This window comes from Perissodus microlepis, chromosome 20, assembly GCF_051167445.1.
Source record: "Perissodus microlepis isolate ML-2025 ecotype Zambia chromosome 20, ASM5116744v1, whole genome shotgun sequence".
Classification (NCBI taxonomy): Eukaryota; Metazoa; Chordata; class Actinopteri; order Cichliformes; family Cichlidae; genus Perissodus; species Perissodus microlepis.
In genome coordinates, this window is record NC_140480.1 from 33,216,237 (window position 1) to 33,242,824 (window position 26,588).

Consider the following 26,588-nt stretch of genomic DNA (forward strand, 5'->3'; position numbering starts at 1 on the left):
ATAAACAATATGAAACCCTAAAAATAAAAAAACGGCAAGCAAACAACAAAAAGAGAAATAAATTAAAAATCAGAAGATAAAAAATTATTACATTTAACAGGATGGAACAATTAAAATGTTGATGTTGTTGAATAAAAATGATTTGGATTAATTGACAAATGAAATGCATAAAAACTTAACCTCTAACAAAGCATTGTGTATAAACATCATCAGATATTTCTTTAGTAAATAATTTTCTGTTTCAGAAAATTAAACTGTTGAGATGAAATTAAATGTTGACATTAAGAATCTCATATGTGAGAGTCGTCCTGGGCAACACTACAGCTGAGTTTTTGCTGTTCAAAGGAAAATAAATGTGGAAGGAAAGGAAAAACCGAGGAGCTGGGCACCACGTTGGCATTATGTATGCCATGCTCATAATCTTCTATAACTGATGAATAACTAGAAGAGTTATTTTCTGGGTCTCTGAGGATCTAATGAATGTCGCATGTGTTTGAAAGAAGAAGCCCAGAACACACCTGTTTGTCCGCTTGTCCTGCTGGTGTCCCGCATGAACGAATCCTTAACATCCACCACCCTTAGCTTCAGCAGCCTTAACATCCACCCTACAGAGGACGTACCTCCACCCGTGTGTGTCACTGCTGGGTGTAAGTTATGCGTTGTGGGCTTGTCCAATATGAATGTAAATCCTCGGGAAGCCGGGCTGCTTCCTGACAAATCAGAGGCCTCGTTTATCAACCGCCTGTGGTGCATAAGCAGTGTTTATGCTCGTGTCCACATTCTCCATCAAACTTTTCTTTTTTTTCTTGGGTTTTAGATTTAAAAGCACTCTTCTGCATGTGTAAACACAATTCCAGCGGTAGACAACGCCAATATTAATATCAGCCGTGCAAAATTTGCAGGTTGTCAGCTGTAGTTCAATAATTATTATTATTATTATTATTTTTTTGCAGTGCAACATGAGTGAGTTTCAATTACAGCAAGCAGCTTTATTTCCCTGACATTCAGTCTTAAGCGAGGTTCCCTTTGTTATGACAAGAAAATGCAGAATTTCTTCAGGTGAATTGTGCTTCTTTTAAATTAGTTTCTGCCTCCTGCTGCGTCTTTTTGATGTCAACAAAGCCTTTATTACACACTGCGTTTGTTGGATGAGCAGCTCCATAAACTACAGCAGATCCAAAGATTCTGTTAATGCCATTCAGTTATTATATATTATATAATTTTATATGCATTATATAATAATTCAACATTGTTACATTTCAGTGCCCCCTCCTTCCTAGTTTTTTTTCTGTATTGCACAGTCTATTAAAAGCAAGTGTATCACATAATAATAATAATAATAATAATAATAATAATAATAATAACAACAGTGAAAAACAAAAACAGTCCTCAGTGATCCTGGATTTTGATAAGAAAAACTACCTTATTAGACTCCCAGCTCTCTTAGAGTTATTACTTTTTGTTTGTTTTAAGTTAGCAGGTCTTAATTTGTCGTTATTTTTTCTCATTAAAGTTGACCTATTTTCCTTTCACATAAAAACAAACCAGTGTATTAACTGAATCATGCTGTATGCTATATTAGCCTATATTTGTTCACATTTTGAAAACAATGCTTTGGCTATGAGCAGTTACTCTTCAGTTATTCCTGAATGTTTACTGTTGTGGGATTACTGTAAAACAGCACTGATTCACACAGTTAGGCAGGGGGATGTTATTCCAGCACAGCAAGCAGGAAAGAAATATTCCCAGCTCCACATTTTTATTCTTGGACTGTTCTGGAGTAGATTTGCATGATTCAGTTAAAAATAATCCTTACTTGTCTTAAACTGGGCCTCGGTGCAGTTCATCCTCTGTCTGGAAGATGCCGTTTTAGCTCGCTTCCCTCCTGCTTTCAGCCAGCTTTCCGAAAGAGAACGTTTAGAGCAGTGAACAGCTTTTGGGATTATTTGTAGGCTTTATGCAGACCTCATTATTCGAAGCTTTGGTTGTTTAATATGAGCCTTTCAAACATGAAATTCAACCTATGGTGTTGGTCGGTTTTCTAGTCATTGAATGCGACAGTACTGAAATCAGGACCTGCTGTGAACGCTCCCCAAATCAAAGTGGACTGAAATTCCATTTGCAGGTCCTACAAAGGTCAACTTCTAATTTCCTCTAAAATTTTTTGTACATTTGTCCTTTTTAATGAAGAAGAACACTCTAAAGGTTATTAAAACTCATTATCTGTTGAAGTGTTACAGTCACTTGACATTTTCTAGGAGGAAAATTAAGAGCTCTGTCACTTACAGAACTATTTCCAGAGACTCGAGCTCCCGTGATGTGTTCCAGCCACGCTCCTACTTCCACGGCAGCAAGTTGTAAATCCTGTACGTCTAATCAGCGCATTGATGTGCATTTGGGTAGAAATAATAATAAAATGGCTCCACAGCTAAAATAGATTTGGGTAGCTTTCAGCGTACTTTCTGCTGCGGTGGCAAAATGAGTGGAAAGTTCTTGTCGAGCTTGTGACTTTGTCCTCATTTTTCAAAACAAAATGCAGCAGCTTGAAGTTGCTGTAAAAATAGAAAGTTACAGTAATGCTGCCATTTAATATGGAATCCTAAACAAAACAGCAGCGGCATTAAAAAGGCCCTGCTTCACCGTTACCATTAGTTACTGACAGTCCACTGCTCCCATCTAACATCTCACTGCCTCCTTCAAATAGCACTTTTGCTTTTCACATATGAATGTGATATTTGGATTTTTATTTTTAGAATCTTTTGTACATTTTACACGGGTCACTTCACTAAGCCCCAAACCACCAGTGGGAAGGTTACTTCAGTTTAGAAGTCGTTACCACGTTCTTCACTTTCTCAAAGGACTTGTTATATTTGATTTATTTTCAAATAAATGTTATCAACTTGGGAATGAAGCAGAACATTCCTCTAAACGCTCAAACCTTGACATCCAGGACCTCACTGCTGGCAGCATTTTAAAACAAGCTTTTCTCTTTTCTCTCCACAGACGTGTTTGTCGGTGGGCTATAGCAGTGCAGCACGATTTTATGTAGTTGTCGGAAACTAATCTGGCAGTTTGTTTGCTTCCTGCTGAAGTTTAGATCTTTTTGAAACAGAAGTAGTTTGCTTACACTGACGGACTGCCTATAGCAGCCTACATACTTTTGCTATTTGAGGGTGTTATTTCCAATGCAACACCATGGACGAAATTGCATGTCCCAGGAACTAGCTTCAGTAACTGTGGCCTCCACCAACCCACCTGACTCTCACAGCATGCTGCTTCTTCGGGCTGTGCCTGATCAGGTCCCATGGGGCTAATGTCTGACCACCCCAAAGCTCAGGGAAGTGACTGAAAGAATAAAACTGGATAGGAACAAATTTGGCTGGGAGGGTGAGGTGTCCAGGAAGGACTCAAAGTAGTGACACCACTCCTTCACATTAAAAAAAAAGCATGTTGAGGTGGTTCAGGCATCTCACTAGGATGCCTCCTGGATGCCTTTTAAGCAAGGTATTTTGGACATGTCCTCCTGGGAAGAAGCCCCAGGAATCATGTCTCTCAGCTGGCTTGGGAATGTCTTGGTGTCTCCCTGGTTAAGCTAGAGTCGGTGGTCAGTAAGAGGGAGGTCTAAGCTGCTGCCCCTGCAACCTGAATCTGAATAAGTGGTATAACATAAAAAGATGAACGATTGATGCTTACTGTACATGAGAACCTGAGAAAACTCCTCTATTCTTATTTCTTTTCCTTTTTTTTTTCTTCAGACATGGAAGAACACTCTGGACCGTTATCCTGACACACTGCTGGGCTCCTCTGAGAAAGAGTTTTTCTTCAACGAGGACACAGAGGAATATTTCTTTGACAGAGATCACGAGATGTTCCGGCACATTCTGAACTTTTACCGCACAGGGAAGCTCCATTACCCACGACACGAGTGCATCCAGGCCTTTGACGAAGAGCTGGCCTTCTACGGCATCGTGCCGGAGATCATTGGAGACTGCTGCATGGAGGTACACCTACTCTTTCTTCTACAAAGCCTCCCCCTTGTAGTTCAAAATGTTACTAATTGTTACAAACTGCATCACAAATGAGAACCCACTTATACACAGATTGGTATTCATCAAGTTAAAGAGATAAATTGGATTTTGTTCCGTTATGAACAACAGAGGACACATTTTCAGTTGTCATCAGTCACATTATTGCTTTTCAGGTTCGTCAAATTGCTCCTAATGGTGTATGCAGTAATCTTTGCCCCTGTCAACAATCAAGGAAATAAATGCGGTAATAATAGCCTGCTGAACCATCAGGTGTAGTAGGATGTCTACTAACCACATCTAATGGGGTAAAAACGTCTAATAATGGCCATTTAACATTCTGAATAGTGCGGTATGAACAATCCTTATAGACAAAAGTGAGATTTTGGATTAAAAACCCCAAAATGTTGCATATTCTTGCCCAATGACTCCATTGAGCCTCTGGGCTTCATTACAGCTCTAACAGTCCAAATGATGAGGGCAGCAGGTTTCAGCTTTATGTTCTTTTAACTGCAGTCCTTTTAGACGACTTTATAATGCCTGCATCATTTGTAGTGTACTTATGTGAACCTTTGACCTTTTATCTCTTTCTAATGGTTGACTCTAATGCTGGTTATTCTGCTTCTGCACTCATTAAGTCTCTCTGGAGGGGAACATCATCAGCCAAACGCCTAAAGAGTAAAAACATTGATGGATCTGAGGGGACTGAGTAACAAGGGCTGCTCTCAAACCCCATTATCAAACTTCGACTCATTAAAACAGCGGTGATGAGCCCTCGGAAACGGCAGCAGCCCAAATACAATCTGATTTGCCTTTTTATTGCTCCTGATTTTGGAAAGCTCCTTACAACGGCTTTCTGTAGGGGATTTCTTTAACGAGCCTTAAACAAGTCTCTTTGTTCCCTGCCCACTCTCAGCACAACAGATCACCTTCAGAGCTTGTTTTCCCTTTTAGTAACCTTGTCTGCACAGACTTTATTTTTATATCCCCATTTTTATAGCTGACCCATTCATTGACTCGTGAATGAGTAATTGTTCATTTCCTCTTATTTGGCAGATCTGATCATTTCCACAAATGTTGATTCAGCTCCAACAAATTCTGGTATCTAAAGTTCTTTTTTTTTCTTTGAGTCTTCATCAATTTCCCACAAATTTTTTTTTAGTCCTTTAGTCGACAAATTCTGTTCTTGTGTTTGATATTTACTGAAATTTGCTCGTTTACTGAATATTAAATCACCTTCTAGATCAAACTGTAGAAGCTGCTTGCTGCTTTACATTTTACTTGTCTTGCTAAAAGCTTTCAGGAATGCCAGCAGCAGGTGCTACAGAGAGAAACGGTGATCATTTAATACAGAATGATGTAAAAACCGGGTGAAAGTACTTTGTTTCTTAAAATCTGAAAACTACTCTATAAAAATATATATTCCTGTCATCAGTCTGTGTTTATTTTTAACTGAACGAACATCTTCAGAAAGTCGGGCGAAAAGCAAAGTTCAGCTTTCTGCTCCATCTCAACCTGGATGCGTCAGATTCTCCAGAGAGCATCTGGCTTTTATCCTGTCTTCCTTCTCTCACCCCAACCGGTCGCAGCAGATGGCCCCGCCCCTCCCTGAGCCTGGTTCTGCTGGAGGTTTCTTCCTGTTAAAAGGGAGTTTTTCCTTCCCACTGTCGCCAAAGTGCTTGCTCATAGGGGGTGATTGTTGGATTTACCTCTGTATGTATCATTGTAGGATCTACCTTACAATTGTTGTTGTGATTTGGCGCTTTATAAATAAAATTGAATTGAATTTTCTAATAATTTTTACCTTTGTGATGTTGAACCATGCCCCTTCTTTGAATTATTGTGGTTCAATATCAAAGCAGATAACTGAGCACTCACTTGTAGCACATTTATAAATGATTAAACTCCATTAGCCTTACGAGAAACCACCAATTGATCTCAAACCACACAGCATTATTCCCAAACGTTACAGAAAAGACAGCTGTGTGACCGAAGTTATTGCAACAGTGACCGACCTACTTGCTTTTCATGTGGCTCCTTTAAAGATGGGGCCCAGGTGTGAGATTAGTCGCAGTCAGTTCCTGTCTTCAAACCAACTTTGGTGGGTCAAGACAGCAATAACACAGGGATAAGAAGAGTCAGCCTGCTATAACTTTTCATGCATTGTTGTATGAAGCCTGGGGTGGACTGGTCACCAATGGAGCGTGCAGATTCCACATATCAGGCATGACTCTCTCAGCCACAGACTAGGCCGAATGTAAACAGAGAGTAAAGTACTTGCACGATCTGATATCGTCGTGTTGGTGTTGTTCCCAGATCATCATACTACTAGTGTAAGGGAAAGTTTTAGGCATGTGTTTCTCAGCTGGAGAGCAGAGAGTTGCTTTATTACAAACTGTTCCTTTTTACAAGCCTGAAATTTATGTGTTGTAGCTAACATCATGTACTCTGTGTAAAACACAAAATGTTATTTCAGTCAGATCCTGAGCCATCTGTGCGTTAATGCTGTTATTGTTCCATGTGCCTAAACGCACGCAGTGCTTTGGGATTTTCTGCACTGTGTAAAACAGAATCAGAGTTTTGCACCATGGCTGCAGTCTCACAAGCTATAGTTCAAAAGCCTTGTTATGTCTGAAAAAGTATGTGTGCTTGGTTTGTTGGCTTTGTTGGCCACTGATGTTGCAGCTGCTGTGGTCAGCTGATAGAGAGGAACAGCCACACTCATGAGTGAAAAGATCAACCATAACCTGACTGTCATTCATAAATTAGAACTTGCAGCCTATGATGGGTCATTTTCATATATTTATTAACTCTCAGACTCTGAAGGTTTGCTGTTGATTTCATTGAGCAAAACAAGATGCCCCCTTCCCTGTATGGAGGTTCAGAGAGGTGTTTAAAAAAAGTGATGCTCTGCAGGAGAGCGGAAAAAAATCTCTCATCAAAACAGACGGTTTACTTAATCATCTACAGTAGTGTAATATTCAATCTTTCTTTAAACTGACAGCTTTTTGTGCCGTCGAATCTAACTTTATTAAATATTCAATACCAAAGCTTACTGTAATCTGATTACTTTTTTCAAGTAAGCAATAAAGTAAGGGATTACGATTGCAAAAAAGTAATTAGATTACTGCTACTTTCCCATAAGCACACTGCGTTACTAAACCGGGATTTTGATTGTGAGAGTGTCTCATGACAATGATGTACGAGCGTGCGACGTATGTGGCAGCAACAGACGTGATCAACAATGGATAATATGGAGTGCGGGAGAGAGTACGAACATGCAGCGTTTAAGCTTGGAAGTACTCACATTACTAGTTTGATTCTATAAAAGTGACAAAACCATTAGTGTCCACTGTACATTCTTTGTGGGACGAAACGTCTTTATACAGCAAAAAATGAAATTTCAAATCTGAGCGAGTGCTGAGCACGCTGCCATGAGAATGTGAAATTCACAGAGAAACCCCCGGATCCTCCCACTGACATGACCGCTGTGGCACCGGTGCAAACCTCCCCCGCCCCACTCCTGCTAAACAGGTGACAATAGATTTAAGAGCGACAGGACTCAGTGCTGCTGAATCTTTAATTTTCTTTATTTTCTGCTGTGTTTCACTTGCATCTATTTGAAAGCGTGAGTGTAAACACAAAACATTATTTTATTTTATATGCTGGAATATGCAGAAAATAGGTTTAAATGTTAAACACATTTCTCCAAGTCTGTTGCATATAATTAAATTTTTTCTTGATGCATAAAGTTAAAAGATTAAAAGTAAAAAGTTTTAAAAAGAGACTTTTCATTTGATTCAATTTTATATGATGGATTATGCAGAAAAAATAGAATTGGGCTGAAAGGTCTATTGCTTTATTATGTATTCAGGTTGTGTATCATTTTTGTTAAAAGTAACTGAGTAATAAAGTAACTAATTATAGTAATCAGTAAAGTAACGGGACTACTTTAACGGTTTTAATTCTGGCATGTTAAACCGTCTATTGTTACATTTGTACCTGAACTATGAGACTGCATCGTAGATATTAATTTGACTAATTATAATGTCGATATTTTGTAACATCAATCTAATTAGTCCCACGATGAGTTGCCTTTTGACAGACATGTTATGAAATAGCACTTTGGAGGGAAGCAAAGCAAGAAACATTGATGCTGCTCTGTGTGTGCGCACTGCTGAGAGAAGGCTGGGAGTGATGGCTTATCTCTGTTCTGATCTCTGTGTAGAAATGTTACAAAAAGCCTGAAACACTGGAACCTACTCTGCTCCCTTTAAAAAAGAAAACGTGCATCCTCGTATGCGTCTAGCAATAGTATTCTCCTCCTTCCCCACTCTGACTCTCTGTTGAGTTCAGTTTACTTCTGCTCTGTTTCAGTAACATATCAGTATTATTGCAGAGCGGGTCTGTGTGGGGCTCAGAGTGAGGACTGAGTAAACAGCAACAGGACAGAGCCAAAGTTTTGTTAATGCACAATGCACTCCCCTTACCCCAACCGGCCGTGGCAGATGGCCCCGCCCCTCCCTGAGTCTGGTTCTGCCGGAGGTTTCTTCCTGTTAAAAGGGAGTTTTTCCTTCCCACTGTCACCAAAGGGCTTGCTCATAGGGGGTCATATGATTGTTGGGTTTTTCTCTGTATGTATTATTGTAGGGTCTACCTTACAACATAAAGCACCTTGAGGCGACCGTTGTTGTAATTTGGTGCTGCAGCAATAAAATTTAATTGATTTGAAAGTTATTACAAACTCTAAAACTAAGATAAAAACATCGTAAATATTGGAAAGCATTGTTGTGATTTAATTATTGAGCCAATGATGGGCTATTTCACCAAAGGAGCTCTACTCTGATGCTTCTTTGATTAGAAGTATGCCACATAACTAACCAAAACAATACTTTCTTGTCACTAATATCATAGCAATAACTGCAATGACCATGAAAGTGACAACAGAAACAGGTACCTATTAGTTAAAAACATTAGTTAATTACTTTAAAGTATTTCTTCTTCTTTGCCTTCCAAACGTTAGTATTCGGAGGTTCTTTAAACGATATAAGTAAAATATTACTGAACTGGAGCTTCACCTCATCACAAAATTCATGGTTTACTCTGATTGGTCAACTCCAGAAACCTGAGCAAGGCTCTCATGTATCAGCATTAGAAAAGCACAAATAAGTATCTGAAAGGATTTTGTATGACTTCTGTCTGTTGATGTTTTGGCTCAAGGATAGGCTGTGAGGGCAGCCCAGCTGCTTGTAGGCAGTTTAAAGTCGTACACCTACAGCGTAGGTGTACGAGGGGATTTGTGGAACTCTGTGTGAGCACAGACTATCAGAAATGGATGGTTGTTGTGCCTGTAATGTGTGTTCACCTGTTCTCCTTTCATAGTAAATGGACCTAGAGTTTGTATTTTTATCTGTCTTCTGAAAAATTCTTTCTACATGAGAAGAAACCTGATCTCATCACAAACTACATACAGTTGTTACAGAATCCCTTTGTTTTTTGCTCAGCCACATCAGGCACTTAATGTAAGCGACACTAAAGTTTTTCTTTTCCATTCCCCTTTCCTGTGAAGGAATACAGAGACAGGAAAAAAGAGAACCAGGAGCGTCTGGCAGAGGACACAGAGGCCAACGAGTCGATGGACGCCCCACTTCCTCCTGACAGCACCCCCAGGGAGCGTTTGTGGCGAGCCTTTGAGAACCCCCACACCTCCACCATGGCGCTTGTCTTCTACTATGTCACCGGCTTCTTCATTGCTGTGTCAGTAATCGCCAACGTGGTGGAGACGGTGCCCTGCCGGCCTCCAGAGGGCAGAGTTAAGGACCTTCCCTGTGGGGAGAAATATCAGCTGGCCTTCTTCTGCATGGACACGGCCTGCGTGCTCATCTTCACCTTCGAGTACTTGATGCGCCTGTTCGCCGCGCCCAGTCGCTGCAAGTTCATGCGCTCTGTGATGTCTGTGATTGACGTAGTGGCTATAATGCCATACTACATTGGCCTGGTGATGCCCGAGAACGAGGACGTGAGCGGCGCCTTCGTCACCCTCCGGGTTTTCCGCGTCTTCCGAATCTTCAAGTTCTCACGTCACTCACAGGGTTTGAGGATTTTGGGCTACACGCTCAAGAGCTGCGCCTCCGAGCTCGGCTTCCTGCTCTTCTCCCTCACCATGGCCATCATCATCTTCGCCACCGTCATGTTCTACGCCGAGAAAGGCACCAAAGGCTCCACCTTCACTTCCATCCCGGCCTCCTTCTGGTACACCATCGTCACCATGACGACCCTGGGGTGGGTAAACATCAGTTCAGTGTTGTGTGTTTGCTGGCCTGACGTGTAACAGATTTTAATCCTGCTACTGATGACTGTATACCTGTTAAGATCGTCCCCATGGCAACCTTGGCATGCTCAGTTTCCGTAAACACTCTCGTGTCGGGACATGGATACGTCCTCATTATTAGTTATGGAAGACAGCTTTACTGTCTGTTTCCACCATGAAAAGAGATGAAGTGTGTGCGTTGCGTGTGTGTGTCTGTGTGTTTGCTTCCCACTCGTTGCTTGTCGAGTACGGTGGTGTATCTTCACCCTGCTGCCGCCTACACTCATCACCGCTGCCATGTGGATGGAGTTTGAATGTGTGTGTTTCTGTGTGTGTGTCTTCACCCTGCAGCTCTCCAGCCCTGATCTATTATCTGCTCTTCAAAGAGCCTTTGGAAACATCAGAAATAGAGCGTGAGTCAGGAATCTGCCATAAGCTCAGAGCGAGCCGACCATACTGCTTTTTAACAACACACATTCAGCGCGTCTTCTCTATACGACTCTTTACACCTACCTGTCTGTGAATGGAGAGAAAGAGAGTTCAAAAGGTGTGAATGGGAAAGTGTGAATTGCCGCGAATGACTCAAACTGCTCAGTATTGTAGTAAACAACCAGCAGTGTTAAAATGTAAAGAGTTGAAACACTGACTTATTTGGGTGAAAGAAAATAAAAGGTTTTTATGGGGTTTTTTTTTCCAGCACAATGCTGGCTATTAAAATCCTGCACTTTGCATCGCATCCACTACAAAACAAGATTAATGGGTTAGAGAGTTTTATAAAGCTTAAAGTCACGTAAATGATGTTTTGGGAATTTTGTAATCTCACGTGTTGTGCTGCCACCAGATTGTACAGAGGGAGCAGTTTGAAAAGATTACATTTTCTCTAGAAACAAAACTCTTTTGCTTCCAGGTTTGACTTATTCTCCTCTCATACCAGCGCTGATGTAGCTGGTTTGCCTGGGTGGCACACCCATCGTTCACAAGCGTACTGCAGAAGGTACTCATGCCCTAAGCACTGGTATAATTGCTATGGAACTGTGTCGACGTCACCATTGGTGTGCAAAGTGACCAATAATACTGTGGGCCTAACACAGCACCAATTAGGGGGGGAAAAACCTATTCCATTAAAATTAGCATCACTTTGATTGTACAACAAACTAATGCAGTTTCACATCTCCTTTATAGGACAGAAGGCTTTAATGCTTAAACGCATTCAGTTTAAAGTTTCATAGCTCTGATGTGAAGCCATCACATTAGAAATAAACAGCAGCACTTAGCGCTCACTCAACATTAAAATAATTAACTCAAATTAAAATGTTCTGTGGGCTGAAACATTAACCCCTACACGTAAAACAAACACATCTTAAGAGAGACAGACCCCTCTGAGTTATGACTGGCTATAACCCAAAAGGACATCTTGTACATAATGAGGTTTGCAAGCAGCTATAGGAAAACAGGAGCATGTGCAGGTCATGTGGTGTCCATATTAGCTGACTGGTGATGCGCAAAGTGATCATCATCAGTCTATTCTTAGTGATCCTCTGTGTGGAGGACTGTGTGGCCACCATCCACCCCAGCCTCCATCTGCTAACAGATACAATTCACAAATACATTTTAATGGAATTATTTGACAAATTACAAGGCTTAATGTGTGGTGCTGAAGAAGTGCTGTCTAGTTTATGGTTATAACTCTTAACCAAGCTTGTTAACTGATTACTTAGTACTCCACCATGTCACTTAAATATAGTCACTTCTGGCTTCAAAACAAACATCAATATGTGGAGTCCAGAAACCAACTGGTAACAATGTTTTCAAAAGTAATGTTAAAAGTTTTAAATATAAAACGTTGTCATAATCCCCAAAGCAAGAGAGAGGAGAACAATTTTGGAAAAAACCCAAGTCTAACAAAACACATGCACCTCTCCTCTCCTTCCTGCACTGCATGCTGGGAGTGTGAGTGAATGGGTGTGTGAAGGTGTTTGGTGAGTGCGTGGAGCTGCTGAGTGAGTTTGGGACATTTGGACTGTTTTCTTCCGGAAAACTTTGGGCTTATGGGTGGTTAAAAGGTAAGGCAAGTTTATTTCATTGTGTTGTGTGAAGTGAAGAATTTTAGTTAGTTGGCCAGTTTTACCTTGAGTCATATGGAATCAGAACGATGCCACCTTGAAACGAAACCGAAAAAAATATTGAAACCGAAAAAAAAATATTGTAACTGAAATAAATGTACTGAAAAATCTTGTATTGAAACCGAAAAAAAAATTGATAGTGAAAAACACTTAGTTGAAACTGTAATTTTTTTGTTTTTGCTTACAATTTTTTTTTTTCAGTTTCAATACAAGATTTTTCAGTACATTTCTTTCAGTTACAATATTTTTTTTTCGGTTTCAATATTTTTTTCGGTTTCGTTTCAAGGTGGCGTTCATCCCGAATGAGCTACTTGAAAAGGAACTGACCCGCTTTGGAAAGTTTGCTAGTGGGTTCAGGGTTGTTCGTCTTGGCTGCAAAGACGCCGGACTGCAGCACGTTCAGTCACTAAGAAGGCAGGCCTTCATGTATCTGAACGATCCTTCGCAGACACTGGAAGTGTCGATTAAAGTAAGATATGAAAACGGCTTATATACTGTTTACGCCAGTGCAGGTAGCATGAAGTGCTTTGAGTGTGGTGATGTTGGCCATAAACGCTCATCCTGCCCTCACAAAGAGCAGGAGGTGCGCCGTGAACAAGAGGCTCATGCTAGTGGGGCGAGTGAGCAGGAGCGCGCTGTAGATGCCGGTGTTGTGCCAAAAAGCGATTGTCTGCCAAAAACTGATTTCCGGCATTTGCCAAAAATGGATTACTCGTATTTAAACTGCTATAAGTAACTTGTTGGGCTATAATATGTGAAACATATGTCAAATGCATCCCTCATGGATGACATAAAGTAATATTGAGCCACAAACAACATTTGTGTAACAAGGTAGAAGCCGCAATCAGTTTTTGGCAGTAACTTTTATATAACCTTTATTTATGCAGTTAAAAAAAAATCTCATTAATATTAAAAATGTGTTTTGTAAGAGTAAGTTGGCCAAGAGGACAGCAGAAATGGCAGCAAATATTACAATAGTTCTGTAAAAATATTTTAAGTGGGGATAAAGGACCGGATTGGTTATAATGTAAGTACAATAACACAGTTGTAAAGATACTTGAAAAAACAGATAATTTCTTAATTCTATATATAACCCCTTTGTAAACGCTGTTCACCGAAGTCTATTTACCAACATACATAAAGATATTACACATAAAAAATACACGGAAACATTGGAAATCAGTTTTTGGCAGGCAATCACATTTTGGCACAACACCGGTACAGGAGAACCGGTGGCTCGTAGCGGTGCGGACGAGCAGCCGTCTACGAGCAGCACTGTCATCGGCGAGCCGCTAGCGGCGCAGGCTGACAGAATGGAGGTCGCAGCCAGTGCTCCACAGGCTGGGCTAGAAGAACAGGGGATAGTACACGGGACTAATGAGGTGGAGGATGGATGTGATGACATACAGGACAGGGAACGTGTGGAGGAAAATCAGGACAGTGGACAGACCAAAGTAACGGCAAGGGAGGGGGGTATTGTGAATGTAGTTTCAGGTTCTTTGAGCACGGAAAATGAGGAAGACGACTTGTTGGAAGATGATTCCCTGTCACAATGCTCTGATGTTGTTTCACAAGAAGACCATCAGCAGTCGTATTCCTTAGAAGATATAAACCGCTTTTTGGATGAGACATTTGGTATGCAGTCTGTGGAAGTCACTGAGTTTTTTCCAGATGTTGATCTTTTTATAAAATCTGTTCTGAAAATAAGAACAGTTGTTTGTTATGAACAATTGAGCAAACAGAAAAGATTCCGTCTTAAAAAGATCCTGACTAAGTTGAGGAGGGAAAAACGAGGAAAAGCTCCTTTAAACGCATAGTAAAATGTTCGGAGCACTAAGGGTGTCTTTCTGGAAGCGTCTCACTGTCTTTTCTCTTTTTCTCCCCCTCTTCTCTCTGTCTTATATGGCAAATTTGAGAGTAGGTACACTTAACATTAATGGGGGTAGGGATAGGGAAAGGCGTGCAGTCTTAGTGGAGCTTAGCAAGAACAAAAACATTGATGTGTTCCTTTTGCAGGAAACACATAGCACTATGGATAATGAGACAGAATGGGGAATGAGTTGGAGTGGGCAGGCTTTTTTAAGTCATGGTACTAACCTCAGTGCGGGTGTAGCAATTTTATTTTCTAGGCACCTTCAACTGTCACATGTTTCTGTCTGTGAGATAGAGCAGGGAAGGGCACAGGTAGTAAAAGCAACCATCAAGGGAATATCTTTTGCTTTTATGAATGTATGCGCCCATAACTCAGCTGTGGGTCGTGTGCGATTATTTCGTAAAATTAATGATGAGTTATCAAAATTAAATAGTGGTTCAATAATAGTGGTGGGAGGGGACTGGAATTGCACAACCCACCCTTCAGTTGACAGAAACACAGGAGAGCCTCACCCACCTTCGGGCTCACTTTTGTCTACAATCGTTCTTCAGAATGATTTGACTGATGTGTGGAGGAAGCTCCATCCCACAACCAGACAGTACACATATGTTAAAGTTTCTGAGAGCAGTGTGAAGGCAGCTAGGCTTGATAGATTATATGTCAACCAGATGTATAATAATAGACTAGTTAAAGCAGAGATTTCACCTGTTGGTTTTTCTGATCATCATTTAGTGACTGCAGATATTTCTTTATTGATGCATTCTAACATCTGTTCGCACTGGCACTTTAACGTGCAGCTGATTCATGACAAAGAGTTCTGTCGAGCTTTTTCTGACTTCTGGTGCCACTGGAAACAAAGGAAAACTGACTTTTGCAATTTGGCTCAATGGTAGGAGATGGGGAAAACACAGATTAAGCTTTTTTGTCACCAGTACACATCACATGCAACGGCCACTATTAAAGACTGCTTTGAGGACTTAGAACGAGAGCTCAAGAGGCTAGAGACTGAGATTATAAGTGGGACAGATAATACAAATAATACCTGGGACAGTAGGAGGAAGGCTTTGGGCAAGTTTCTTCACGAAAGGGCAAAGGGTGCTCTTATTAGGACTCGGATTTCTACTATTAAAGAAATAGATGCCCCAACAAGGTTCTTTTTTAAGCTGGAGAAAAGGGTTCGAGAGTCACACCAAATGTTGCACTTAAGGCTTCCAAATGGGAAGGTGACATCTGACTCAGTAGAAATGAGGAAGCTTGCCATTGACTTTTATGCCAGCCTCTTTAGTGCTGACACGTGTGACCCTGAATGTGTGACGAAGATGCTGGTGGGGCTGCCACGGCTGGATGAGGCTGAATCGGCTGTGTCGGAGTCTGCTATTTCCTTTGAGGAGATGTCTTCAGCGGTTCAACAACTCAACGGTGGTCGGTCATCAGGAGTTGATGGTCTTCCTGCGGAATTTTACCAGGAATTCTGGTCGCTGCTAGGAGAGGACATTCATGAGGTTTTCACATTCTGTATGACCACTGGGATCTTGCCAACGAGTTACACGAGGGCAGTTTTGACTTTACTGCCAAAGAAAGGGGACCTGGGCTTGCTCAAAAATTGGAGGCCTGTCTCTTTGCTTTGTACGGACTACAAGATTCTTGCAAAATGTCTTTCTAACAGGTTGAAGACCTGTATTGACATGATTGTTGATGTGGATCAAGCATACTGTGTCCCTGAAAGAACTATTATGGACAACTTGTTTTTAATTCGAGACATTATTGATCTGGCCAAGCTCAAGGACTTGGATGTGGGGTTTTTATCTCTGGATCAAGAAAAAGCTTTTGATAGAGTTGATCACCACTTTTGTTTAAAACTGTTTAAAGCTTTTGGGTTTGTGAACATTTTCATTTCTTGGCTCAAATTGTTGTATTCAAACGCTGCTGTCATGTTAAAGGTGGGGGGAGGGTTAAGTCGGCCTGTTCCAGCTCAGAGGGGCATCAGGCAGGGATGCCCTCTTTCTGGTATCTTGTATACGCTGGCCATTGAACCCCTTTTTCACCATCTTAGACAGGGACTCTCAGGTTTTACATTTGAAGAAGCAGGAAATCCAGTAAAATTGTCAGCTTATGCTGATGATGTTACGGTTTTTATAACCAGTCAAAGTGATATTAAAACACTCAGACAGACACTGGACTTATATGAGCGAGCATCCTCCGTGAAGGTTAACTGGTCAAAGTGTGAAGGTTTCATTTTGGTAGGGTGGGTTGATGAGGAGGAGCCAGTGTTACCGGCAGACTTACAGTGGAACAGGGAGGGACTGAAGTGTTTGGGAGTGTTTTGGGGAACTGATGCCTTTCAGGGGAAGAACTGGGAGGGTGTTGTTGAAAGAATTGCTGCCCGGTTGTCTCGATGGACTTGGGTCCTGCCACAGTTGTCCTACAGGGGAAGGACTCTGGTTGTTAACAACCTGGCCGCTTCTGTACTCTGGCACCGTACTACTGTTGTTGAACCTCCAACCTCTCTTATCAAGGAGATACAAAAAAGACTGGTTAATTTCTTTTGGGGAGGGTTTCAATGGATCAGGTCTGCTGTGCTGTCTCTACCTGTGTCAGAGGGGGGTCAGAGTTTGATTGACCTTCGCAGCCGTATCACAGCGTTTCGTCTTCAGACAGCACAGCGTTATCTTTATCAAAGACAACAACCACCCTGGTTCAAGACTGCATCTACGCTGCTTCACAGAATAAAGGACCTGACATATGACAAGCACCTGTTTCCTATAGACTTAACTGGCATGGACCTTTCACAGACCTCTGTTTTTTACCAGTCTGTTTTGACTGCTTGGAAGACTGTTTTTAAAGTGCAGAGAGACTGTTCTCAATTTTATGGTGATTTTGTTGAGGAGCCTCTTTTTTACAATCCCTTGGTGCCAAGTAGGATGCTCAGCACTGCTAGTGTGCAGAGGTTCCTTGTAAATGCTGGTCTTACCAAGCTGGCGGGCCTGAGGACGGCGGGGCAGTGGAAAACGGCTGCCAAGCTGGCTCAGGAGACTGGAATCAGATCTCTGCGCTTTCTGGAGAAGTTAGTGGAAGAAGTCATGGGTGGTCTTCCTGGACTCGTAAGGGCTGCGCTGGGGACTCGCTCTGCGGGTGGTCAACCAAGTTCAGCTGACTTTCCTTCGTTGTCTGTTTGTGCCGCAGTTGGGGAGCAGGATGAGGAGGGAGGCTCTCTTCTTTCCTTTCGAATACCTGTTCTGGGTGACCTGTCAACGATTTCGAAGAAGGCTATATATGAGGTGGCTGTAAAGATGCTGAACAGGGGATTGTTGGCTGGTGTTCTGGAGTCGAAGTGGTCAGGTGTGTTGGGTCCGGGGTCATCTCCAAGGGGCAGCTGGAGGTCCCTGTACAAACCTCCCATAGAGAAACACAGTGCGGATCTCCAGTGGACAATAGTGCATGGGGCCATGGCTACGAACAGACACGTGGAACATATGGATCCACGAACAGGGAACCACTGTCCTTTCTGTCTGACTGAGGAAACACTGCAGCACCTGTGGCTTGGCTGTCCCAGGCTAGCTGGCCTTTTTTCAGTGGCTTGCTGGCCTTGGGAGTGTTTTGGAGGAGGGTCTCTTTATCCTGGGTCCGAGGTACTCTGCAGCGCAGCGTAGGGAGGTTTGCTTGATTAATTTTTTAATAGGTCAGGCTAAGATGAGTATATTGCTCACAAGGAGGAACAAAATGAAGGGAACAGGATCTGTTAATTTAGGAATTATGTTTAAAGGGTTAGTGGGTGCACGTTTGAAAGTTTGTTTATTACAAGATGGTGTCCAACATTGAAGAGTTTGTCTCTATTTTGGGCATTAATGGAGTTTTGTGTATTATCACTGATGATAATTTAGTTTTGAATTTTTGAAGAAAGCCGAATGGAGTGTCTTCTGGTTTTGTTTTTCTTTTTTTGTGTTTATACTATTTGGGTGGGGTTGATGGTGGGAGGGGAGGGTCGTTCATATGTTGATTTGGCATTCATTTTCGGTTATGGTTGTGAGTTGAGGCATTGATATAATAAAGGTGTGTCAAAGGTCTCCTCTCCTCTCCTCCCGTCTCCAGGTCCATTACTTATCAGCAGGGAGAGGCTGACCTCTAAATGGATTCTGCAGGCAGCAAAACATAACCAGGGCTTTTACCTCCTCCCTTTTTCCTTCATTTCTTCTCCTCCTTCTGTCTTTCTACACCCTTGTAGCGAGTATCCCTTTCTTTCCTTCGCTTCGTTACTGTTTTCCTTCCCTTTGGCTTCACACCAGAAAACATGTGTGCTAACAGAATAAATAAAACTGCACTGTGATGGATGAATTGCCTCAATGGCCCAAATATTGACCTGTGGAAATCAGGTCAGCAGTCACCAGCCTCTTCAAATCTCTTCTTTAATAATCTCCTCTGATGTTTGATGTTCATAAATTAAGTAGAAAAAAATTAATAAAGCTGTCAAAATAAAAATGAAATGTGATATTGGAAATGATGGACATCATTTCATTTCCCCGGAGCTTTGGAGCAGAGTGACCCAGAGTTAGTATCTGTGCTTTTATGAAGGTCCCAGTAATGCTGAACAGTATGGACACGTTTTCATCAGAGTGGTAAATATGTTGACTGCTAGTTTGTGTTCAAGCACTGAAGCCAATGCAGAAGCGCCTTAAAGCTGCATTCTTTCCAAAGACCAGCAGGGGGCGACTGCTGTGGTTGCAAGAAGAACTCCAATGAGAGAAATCCTGCCTTAGTAAATGCTTTTCTAATGAGTCTATGGACTCATTCAGCAGCTTTAAATCTACTGACTATAGCATGATTTTAATCTGAAATATTATGGTACTCACTGGAGTCAAAAAGAAGGATAAAGCGAGATATTAGGGCTGGCCTGCTGTGTGACTCACAACTCACTGCTATTGGCCTTTTCCACTCGTTTTTAGGGTTTTCCAGGGAACTCCATTGTTGTGTTGTTTGTGCTGCATACAAATGACATTATGGGACTCAAGACCACGTTGGAATAATGACCCCAAGAACATTGAACTGGTACTCAGTTGTAATGGAAAACAACTGAAATCAAGTACAATCAAGTCGAGTAGGTACTAGTGGAATAGAGACATGTGACAAACACGCTTTACTCCTCGCTTTCAAAAGAAAAAGATGGTGACGGCTCGAGGCTTCACAGCAGTGGGTGATTCCAGGATGTCAATGGCCATCTTTTATATACAGTTACGTACAGTGTTTCTTGAGTTGCTCGAAAGAATAAGAATAAGAATCCTTTCTTATGTGTTTCAAACAATGAAATTTTGTTTGATAGCTCTCGGCACAGAGAAGAAGCACTTAGCTCACTCTTTTTACATACTGATGTATATACTATACATGCATATATACACACAGAACTACACTTTTTATATCTATGTACACCCACAGAAGAAAGACACTATAAAAAGCAGCACTATGAAAAAATTGAATCCACCCTATCCATTCGTGCAGGTGTGCAGAATAAATATGTGCAAAAGGTCACAGCATTGAAATGGATTTCACAGCTCTGAGGAAGAAGCCGTCTCTCAGTCTGGTGCTGCGTGTCGTCATGTTTCATATGCTTTTAAGTAGGAAGCAGTTTAAGCAGTCATATAAGCAGGAAACATACATTTCACCCGTTCAGTATAGATGCTTGAAGTAAATCTAACTAAAAACAGATGAATGATGGGAAAATGATCACCAGGGACATGAATGTTATTTCTCATATTTTTGCTGTTGTCTGATTTTTAAATGAAGGCTTTTTGTACGATGATAGACTTTCAGAGACTTTCAAATGCAGCTTGAATTTTGATTTTCAGCTGGGATTTTAAACCTTCTTCTCTACGTACAGTCCTCCGCTCTTTCATCTTCTTCTTTTCTTTACATCCCCCGGCATATCACTCTTCTTTTTATCTCTCATTGCTTCTCTTCCTCCTTTCTCTCTCCAGCTTGTTTCTTGTCTGTGGTCCAATCTACTCATTTGTTTCTCTTTGTTCAGTTTGTTATCACTGTTTTTCATCGTGCTGCTTTTATTGCTTTGCTCCTGTGTTTTATCACTGCGCAAATAAACTGGAAGTGAAATCATAAACCCATTGCAGCCCGTCCAGAAGCAATATATGTGAGGGGAAACATAATCTGCTGGAGCTCATTCAGAGAGCTGTTGCCAGGAAAATGTGCACACTGTTTGTGTCTGGACTTCAGATAATCCACGCTTTCCTTCAGGTGGTCTGATAAAAAGCATTTAAATGGAACAATTAATAGTTTACCTCACTGGGGAAACACTCTATTCACCTGTTGATGAGCTGAAATTATCTCATTGAGATTTTCTTCTACTGTTCAGGTGGAAATTAAAGAGTGGCCATGACACGGAAACTAGACTAGAATACAAACGAGATGCATTTGTATCGAGGACTCTCCAGTGCAGTTTCAAATATTAAAGAGATTTTTTTCAGAAGCAAAAAACTTTTTAAAAGACAAACTAAAAGGGGGTTCAAAGTCCCAACTCAGTGTTGGATCCGTTAATATGTAGATGATGTTGGAGTAGCTCATCCACAGTTTTTCTTCGTTTTCATTTTCTTTCTAAACATTTCTATCTTTCTAAGTTAATCATAAATTTCATAGTTTTGCATATGAAAGAAATATTATTCAAGCACAAAGAAATATTGCTAAAAGATAGTCAGCTATTTGCTTGGTGAGTTTGTGCAAAATCATTTGAATTTTAATCGAGTTCATTTTTCACCAGTCAAGCTCTGGTTAGTTTCTGGGAAAACACACTGGTTGTTAGTACGGGTCAAACACACATTTATGGCCCTCGGGAGGTTAATCCAACCTGAAACACATTAGACAAACACAAGCGTATAAGAGCAACTTTATTACCCCCTCTGTATATTTCAGCCGTACAGAGTTTGTACTGCTGCAGAGCACTTTACCATCGGTATTATTTATAGGAACGAGATAGGAAGCAGCCATTTCCTCTGAGGAACAGGATGTATATGAGCCTGAGAGCAAGAGCAGCACTGGCCTTATAAAACAGAATTATAGGCCATCTCAACACATGGCATACACTGTTAATGTTTTAATAGAGAGGAAGAGGTGGGGAGGCAGAGGATTCAGACAAACACAGCTCCAAGTAGAAGAAAATGAAAAAATTATAATCAGTCCAAAAAATCCTTCTGCTAACAGGCTGCGATATAAAATGGCCACGGGCATGGGCTGATTGTTCTGAGACTTATGGCACCGTGTGTTTGAGTGCCTTTAAATATTTAAAGTCGCTAAAGTGACACCCAAGTGAAAATAAGCAGCCACAAATGGACTGAAATAACCAACGATTCCACTAGTTCAGAAAATATTGTTGGCACATGTGGTTGATTTCTCACCTCCAGTACTTTGCAATTCCTGGAGATCCAAAGTTGCTCAGATGTGCAATTCTCATATTTTAACTGTTGGAAATTTTCAGTAGGATTTTAGAAATAGACTGGATTCTTGAATGTTATCCAAGACAAGATTCTGAAAAGTTATAAGGCGCGATTCTTGAATACTGTAATGCTTCAGGCGAGATTTTAGAATCTGAACCTTTGGCAAGAGTTTGAGATGCTGGAAAGGATTCGAGGCAAAAGTCCTAATTTAACCAATGACTGTGACATTTACATTTTTGGATGAGAACTTGCCTAAAGATACTTAGCAAAGTGAAGAATGTACAGAGAACCACACAATGTTCCTTTCACCTGCCTTTAAAGAGATGGTTGAAGATTTGACTTTATATATTATGTAAGAATAAAACATTGGTTTTATTAGGTAAGAGTTCATGACAGTATTGCACCAATGTTGGTCTCCGCAAAGGTAGAAAGAAAACCGCCTGAACAAATAACACAGTTAAATGAAATTTGCCTCTTTTTTTTTAATCTTACAGAAGATTAATTTAGCTTTGTCCTGTGTGAGAGAGACACAGAGAAAAATAGAGGGAATCACGTGATCACCTTGATAGGGGATTTGCTGATCTATGTGACCTTACATCTATCCTATCTTACTGGGCTGTGATGGAGTAAGAACTCCACCAGAGATCCATAACAGAGGAGAAATCAACTGCTGTCTCCTTGGCGGAGAGCTTTGAGGGCCACAGTGTGACACCGATCAATAACCTGCGATCGATCAACTCCTGGCAGCAACTGTAATGAGTCTCTGATCTATGCTGTTCTAGATCTATGCAGGAAGTTTAAGTGAAGGGCAGCAGATCTAGAAGTCCAGATGAGTGCTGGATACATTAAATAATTTATTAAGAGTTCATTTTTCTTTGGTTTCAAATTCATACGGATTAGATTGACAGTTTTCCTTTTAATGAGTGGTAAACCTCTCAGTATTTTCATTTTGGACGTTTTCTAAATTTTAAATTGTAAATTGCATTTAAAAAGAGCAGCTTTCTTGTTAATGCATTAATTCCATGACAAAAATAGTTATTACTAAGTCTTCTATATATTAGCACATCAATCCTGTTTCCCTACTCTAGTTACATTTTCATGAACGACACTTTAGTCCAGTTTTTGTGTTCACTTTTCCAAAAGTTACATTTTTATTGTTTTTAACCATATAAATTTCCTCAATGCCATTTTAATACAGCTTTCCTCAGTGACTTTTATGGTGCAGTTTCCTAGTTTGCTGTTAAATATTTAAATAAATTAACTGATTTGACTGTCATAATGTTTTCTTTTATCTCTCCTGTGAACAGTTTTTCATTTTTATGATGTCATGATAATAATAAGCTTGATTAGTTATATACAACTGATTATTACACCTTAAATCAACTTTTATTCTCCCACAGTGCAATGAGAAAGTGAGTCCGCATAGCTCCCCTCTGTGCGTGTTATGTAACAGGTCACACTTGTATAAGGTGCTCCATTCAGACAGTGTGCAGCAGCAGCATGACATTTACCACAGGTCATTATATAACATGGTAATTATCAGGTGGTACAAATCAGAGTATGCTAATAGAGACATTTTTGTAATGTGGAGGTGCACAAGCAATAAGTGCTCATGAATGACTTCAGCAGGGATCTCCAGCCTAATATTCAGAGACTTTGTTAGCTGTGATGTGCAAATGAAACGGCCCCAGTGCAAAAACATTTCAGTCATTTCTCAGTTTGCTTTTTACAAAGTGAAAAATAAATGAGATCAGAGTTTGGTGTGACCAGTTTCCTTTAGAACTGAACCAGTTCTCTTTAGTACACCTGCACACCATTTTTTAAGCTAGTTGGCAGCAACGTACATTTCTTCAGTGGATTTAGGCTGTCTCTTTCTCATTAAGTAATCCCAGATGACTCCATGGTTTTGAGTGCGAGATGCTTGTTTTAGACTGGTTTCAGACTTTGAACTGTTTTTGCTCTGGATGGAGGTTTTTTTTTTTTTTAACTTGTTTTGCTTGATTTTCAAGTTGGCTTTAGACTTTAGACTGGTTTCAATCTGGTTATAGAATGAATTTTGAATATTATTAGACTGATTTAGACTAGTTTCAGAAGTGGTTTCTAACTTGATTTTGAAGTAGTGTAGATACTTTAAAGCAGTTTAGGCTGGTTTTAGACCAGTTCTGGACTAAACGCTGGGTTAGTTCTGCAACAGTCTCTATGCAGTAATATCCCAAATATTAGCATAGTACCTAAATGCAGTGCATGCAAATTAGATGATGTTTAAAATGGTTCCTTATCTGTACAAACTGTTTTCTTATGATATTAATTTTTTTAACACCTGATTCTGTTAGACATTTTCAGGCAGGATCATCTTTTATTGTGAAATCAGTGACCTTTGTAGCTGCAGTGTGTGTAATGATGTTAATATTTATTCATGTAGCAACACTGAACACATTTTCCTCCACCTTCTTCACATTCACAGAAAACACTCACCATATGGGCCAAATTCTACAACCACAATCTGCTGCACATACATATAGATAGTGTAGTTTTAAACTATTATATCACTTAAAAGCAAAATTCTCTCAAACCAATGAGGTAGAAAAAATAGATGGATATCTATAATCTATCATAATAGAAATATTTAATTTACCAGAATTACATTTTATGTTAATCAGTTGTACAATATAATATGATGAAATATAGCTTGTAGCCTAGACCTCAGACTAAAATAAAACCTGAACAATCATTCAACCCTCTGTGTCGACTGAAATGTCCTTACAAGTTCAATAACCTTCATTGGTCCTCACAGAGATACATAAGCATGTGCACACACTCGGTCTCTTCCCTTCAACAAGCACTACCAGGAATTTATTGCAAAATGTAATTAAGGATTTGATTCTTTACTTTTACCCCAGAGACGTGCACACGCACCCAAACACCGTTCACAGTGTCCTTCAACATGGCAAGAAAGTAATTTATCTTGTTGCTTTGTGATTAGGAAATCCTCATTTCATCACAAATCCCCTGACACACACACACACACACACACACACACACACACACACACACACACACACACACACACACTCACTTACTTCCATGCTTCCGAGCCTAAATGGGATTGGGGCTGTTACCATGGTTACGTACACTAGCCTATGATTTTTCAGGTGGTTTTTGTGGTCAGAAGATTTCATAATCTGATTAAAGTATGATTTTATGTGACAGAAACTGAGACAGATGGTTTGTCAGACATGTGCATGCACCCAACTGCACACCCACCCACACACACACACACACACACACACACACACACACACACACACACACGAGTGTGTGCTCTTTTTACTAATGTTATGGGGACATAGATCTATTTATATTGAGACACTGTGAGGACCCATCAGCATAATGGACTATAATTTGTAAAACTAGTATGAAGACTTGGTTTAAGGTCAGGGTAAGTCTCCAGGTAATGAATGCACTTTAAGTCAGTGTCGTCTGAACTGTTTCTGTATTACTCATGTTCCTTGGGGACCTGAATACCTTTACACAGCTGCACTGTGGGCGGAGACTTAACTTCCCTCTAGTGTCTTTATCAACTCAAGTTGGGGTCTAATTTTTGGGTCTTTTAAACTTTTGTTTCTGTTGTCCAATGTAGATGATAATTAACTCTAAGTTTTCTTTCTCTTTTCAGATAAAAAAAGAGCACAAATTCTGCCTAAATTACACGACTCATAGCATCAATATTTGCATCTCATGTTGTACCATTATTCTGCCAAGTTTCTTTACCCCTGAGCCATAAATGAAAGGGTGACCCTGCGGGGTGGGCGGTGTGGACACCCAAGTTTGGGAATGCGATAACTCGAGAATTGATATCATAGGTTTATCTACTATGAGGTTGAGGGAAACCACTGGGTGCTGCCAGTATTTTCTGCTCTATTTTCACTCACAGTGTGTTAGCATCACATGTTTTAACAATATATTTACACTTACTTTATAGTTTCATTTTCAATTGCATTTTTAAGTACTTGGTTAGACTTTGGGCAAGGTCATTGTTTGGTATATTGTATTTTTGTTTGGTATATTGTATTTTTTTTGGAAGTTTATTGTAGGGATGGGCCATCCCTACAATAAACTTCCAAAAACATGTATTCTAGAGCCTAAAAATGCTACAATATAATAATACTGCTTCTTGTGCTTTGACCACTTTAGCTGTTAGGCCCCCAATTAAAGCGTGAAGTCAAGACTTGGTTTAATTTCCTTATTATGTTAGGATGTCTCTGAGAAATGAATGTGAGTAAATGCAGTGTTCTCTGAGTGTGTGAGTGCTTCTATTTTACAGGGTTATAAATACACAGAGCTATAGTAGGGACTGACTTGCTATTAAAAACAGGAAAGTCTCCAGTTCCAAGGTGAAATCCTGTATTTTGTTTTTTGTTTCTTTCACCCAGCTGCTGCTGGTCCATTATTATAGAGGGTAACGTGTGCCTGTTCAGAGGGTTTAGCATTGCTAACAACCAACCTTATCCAAAACTTAGACTGCTTTAAAAGAAACTGATATTCATATGTCCTCAGTAAAAACTTTAAAATCAGTTCAGAAGAACAGAGGAAATTAAATCTGAGCTCTGAATATACCTGTCGACCTCTGCCGCCCTCCCATCATCCTTGCGTCTCCCCCACTGCCTCCAATAAAGCTCGCAGCTATGCCGGTCGTCTGAGGGTCAAAGCTTGTTTCCCTCAGCACAGATTTCACATTAAGCTGATTTACAGACACTGAAGCTACAGTGGGAAGTGTTGGAAGAGAAATAAAGAAGAGCACAGGAAGAGAAGGCAAGCATGATA

At 40.5% G+C, this 26,588-nt stretch overlaps 1 protein-coding gene across 1 annotated transcript in view; it reads left to right on the forward strand.

Moving 5' to 3' along the window:
* The window catches only part of kcnd1 (potassium voltage-gated channel, Shal-related subfamily, member 1), a 77,034-nt gene that overhangs the window by 12,982 nt on the left and 37,464 nt on the right, over positions 1-26,588 (forward strand). Inside the window, exons 3-4 of the mRNA XM_084916786.1 lie at positions 3,756-4,001; positions 9,595-10,307. Coding sequence (XP_084772912.1) covers positions 3,756-4,001; positions 9,595-10,307 — 959 coding nt within the window. The remainder of the gene's footprint in view (positions 1-3,755; positions 4,002-9,594; positions 10,308-26,588) is intronic.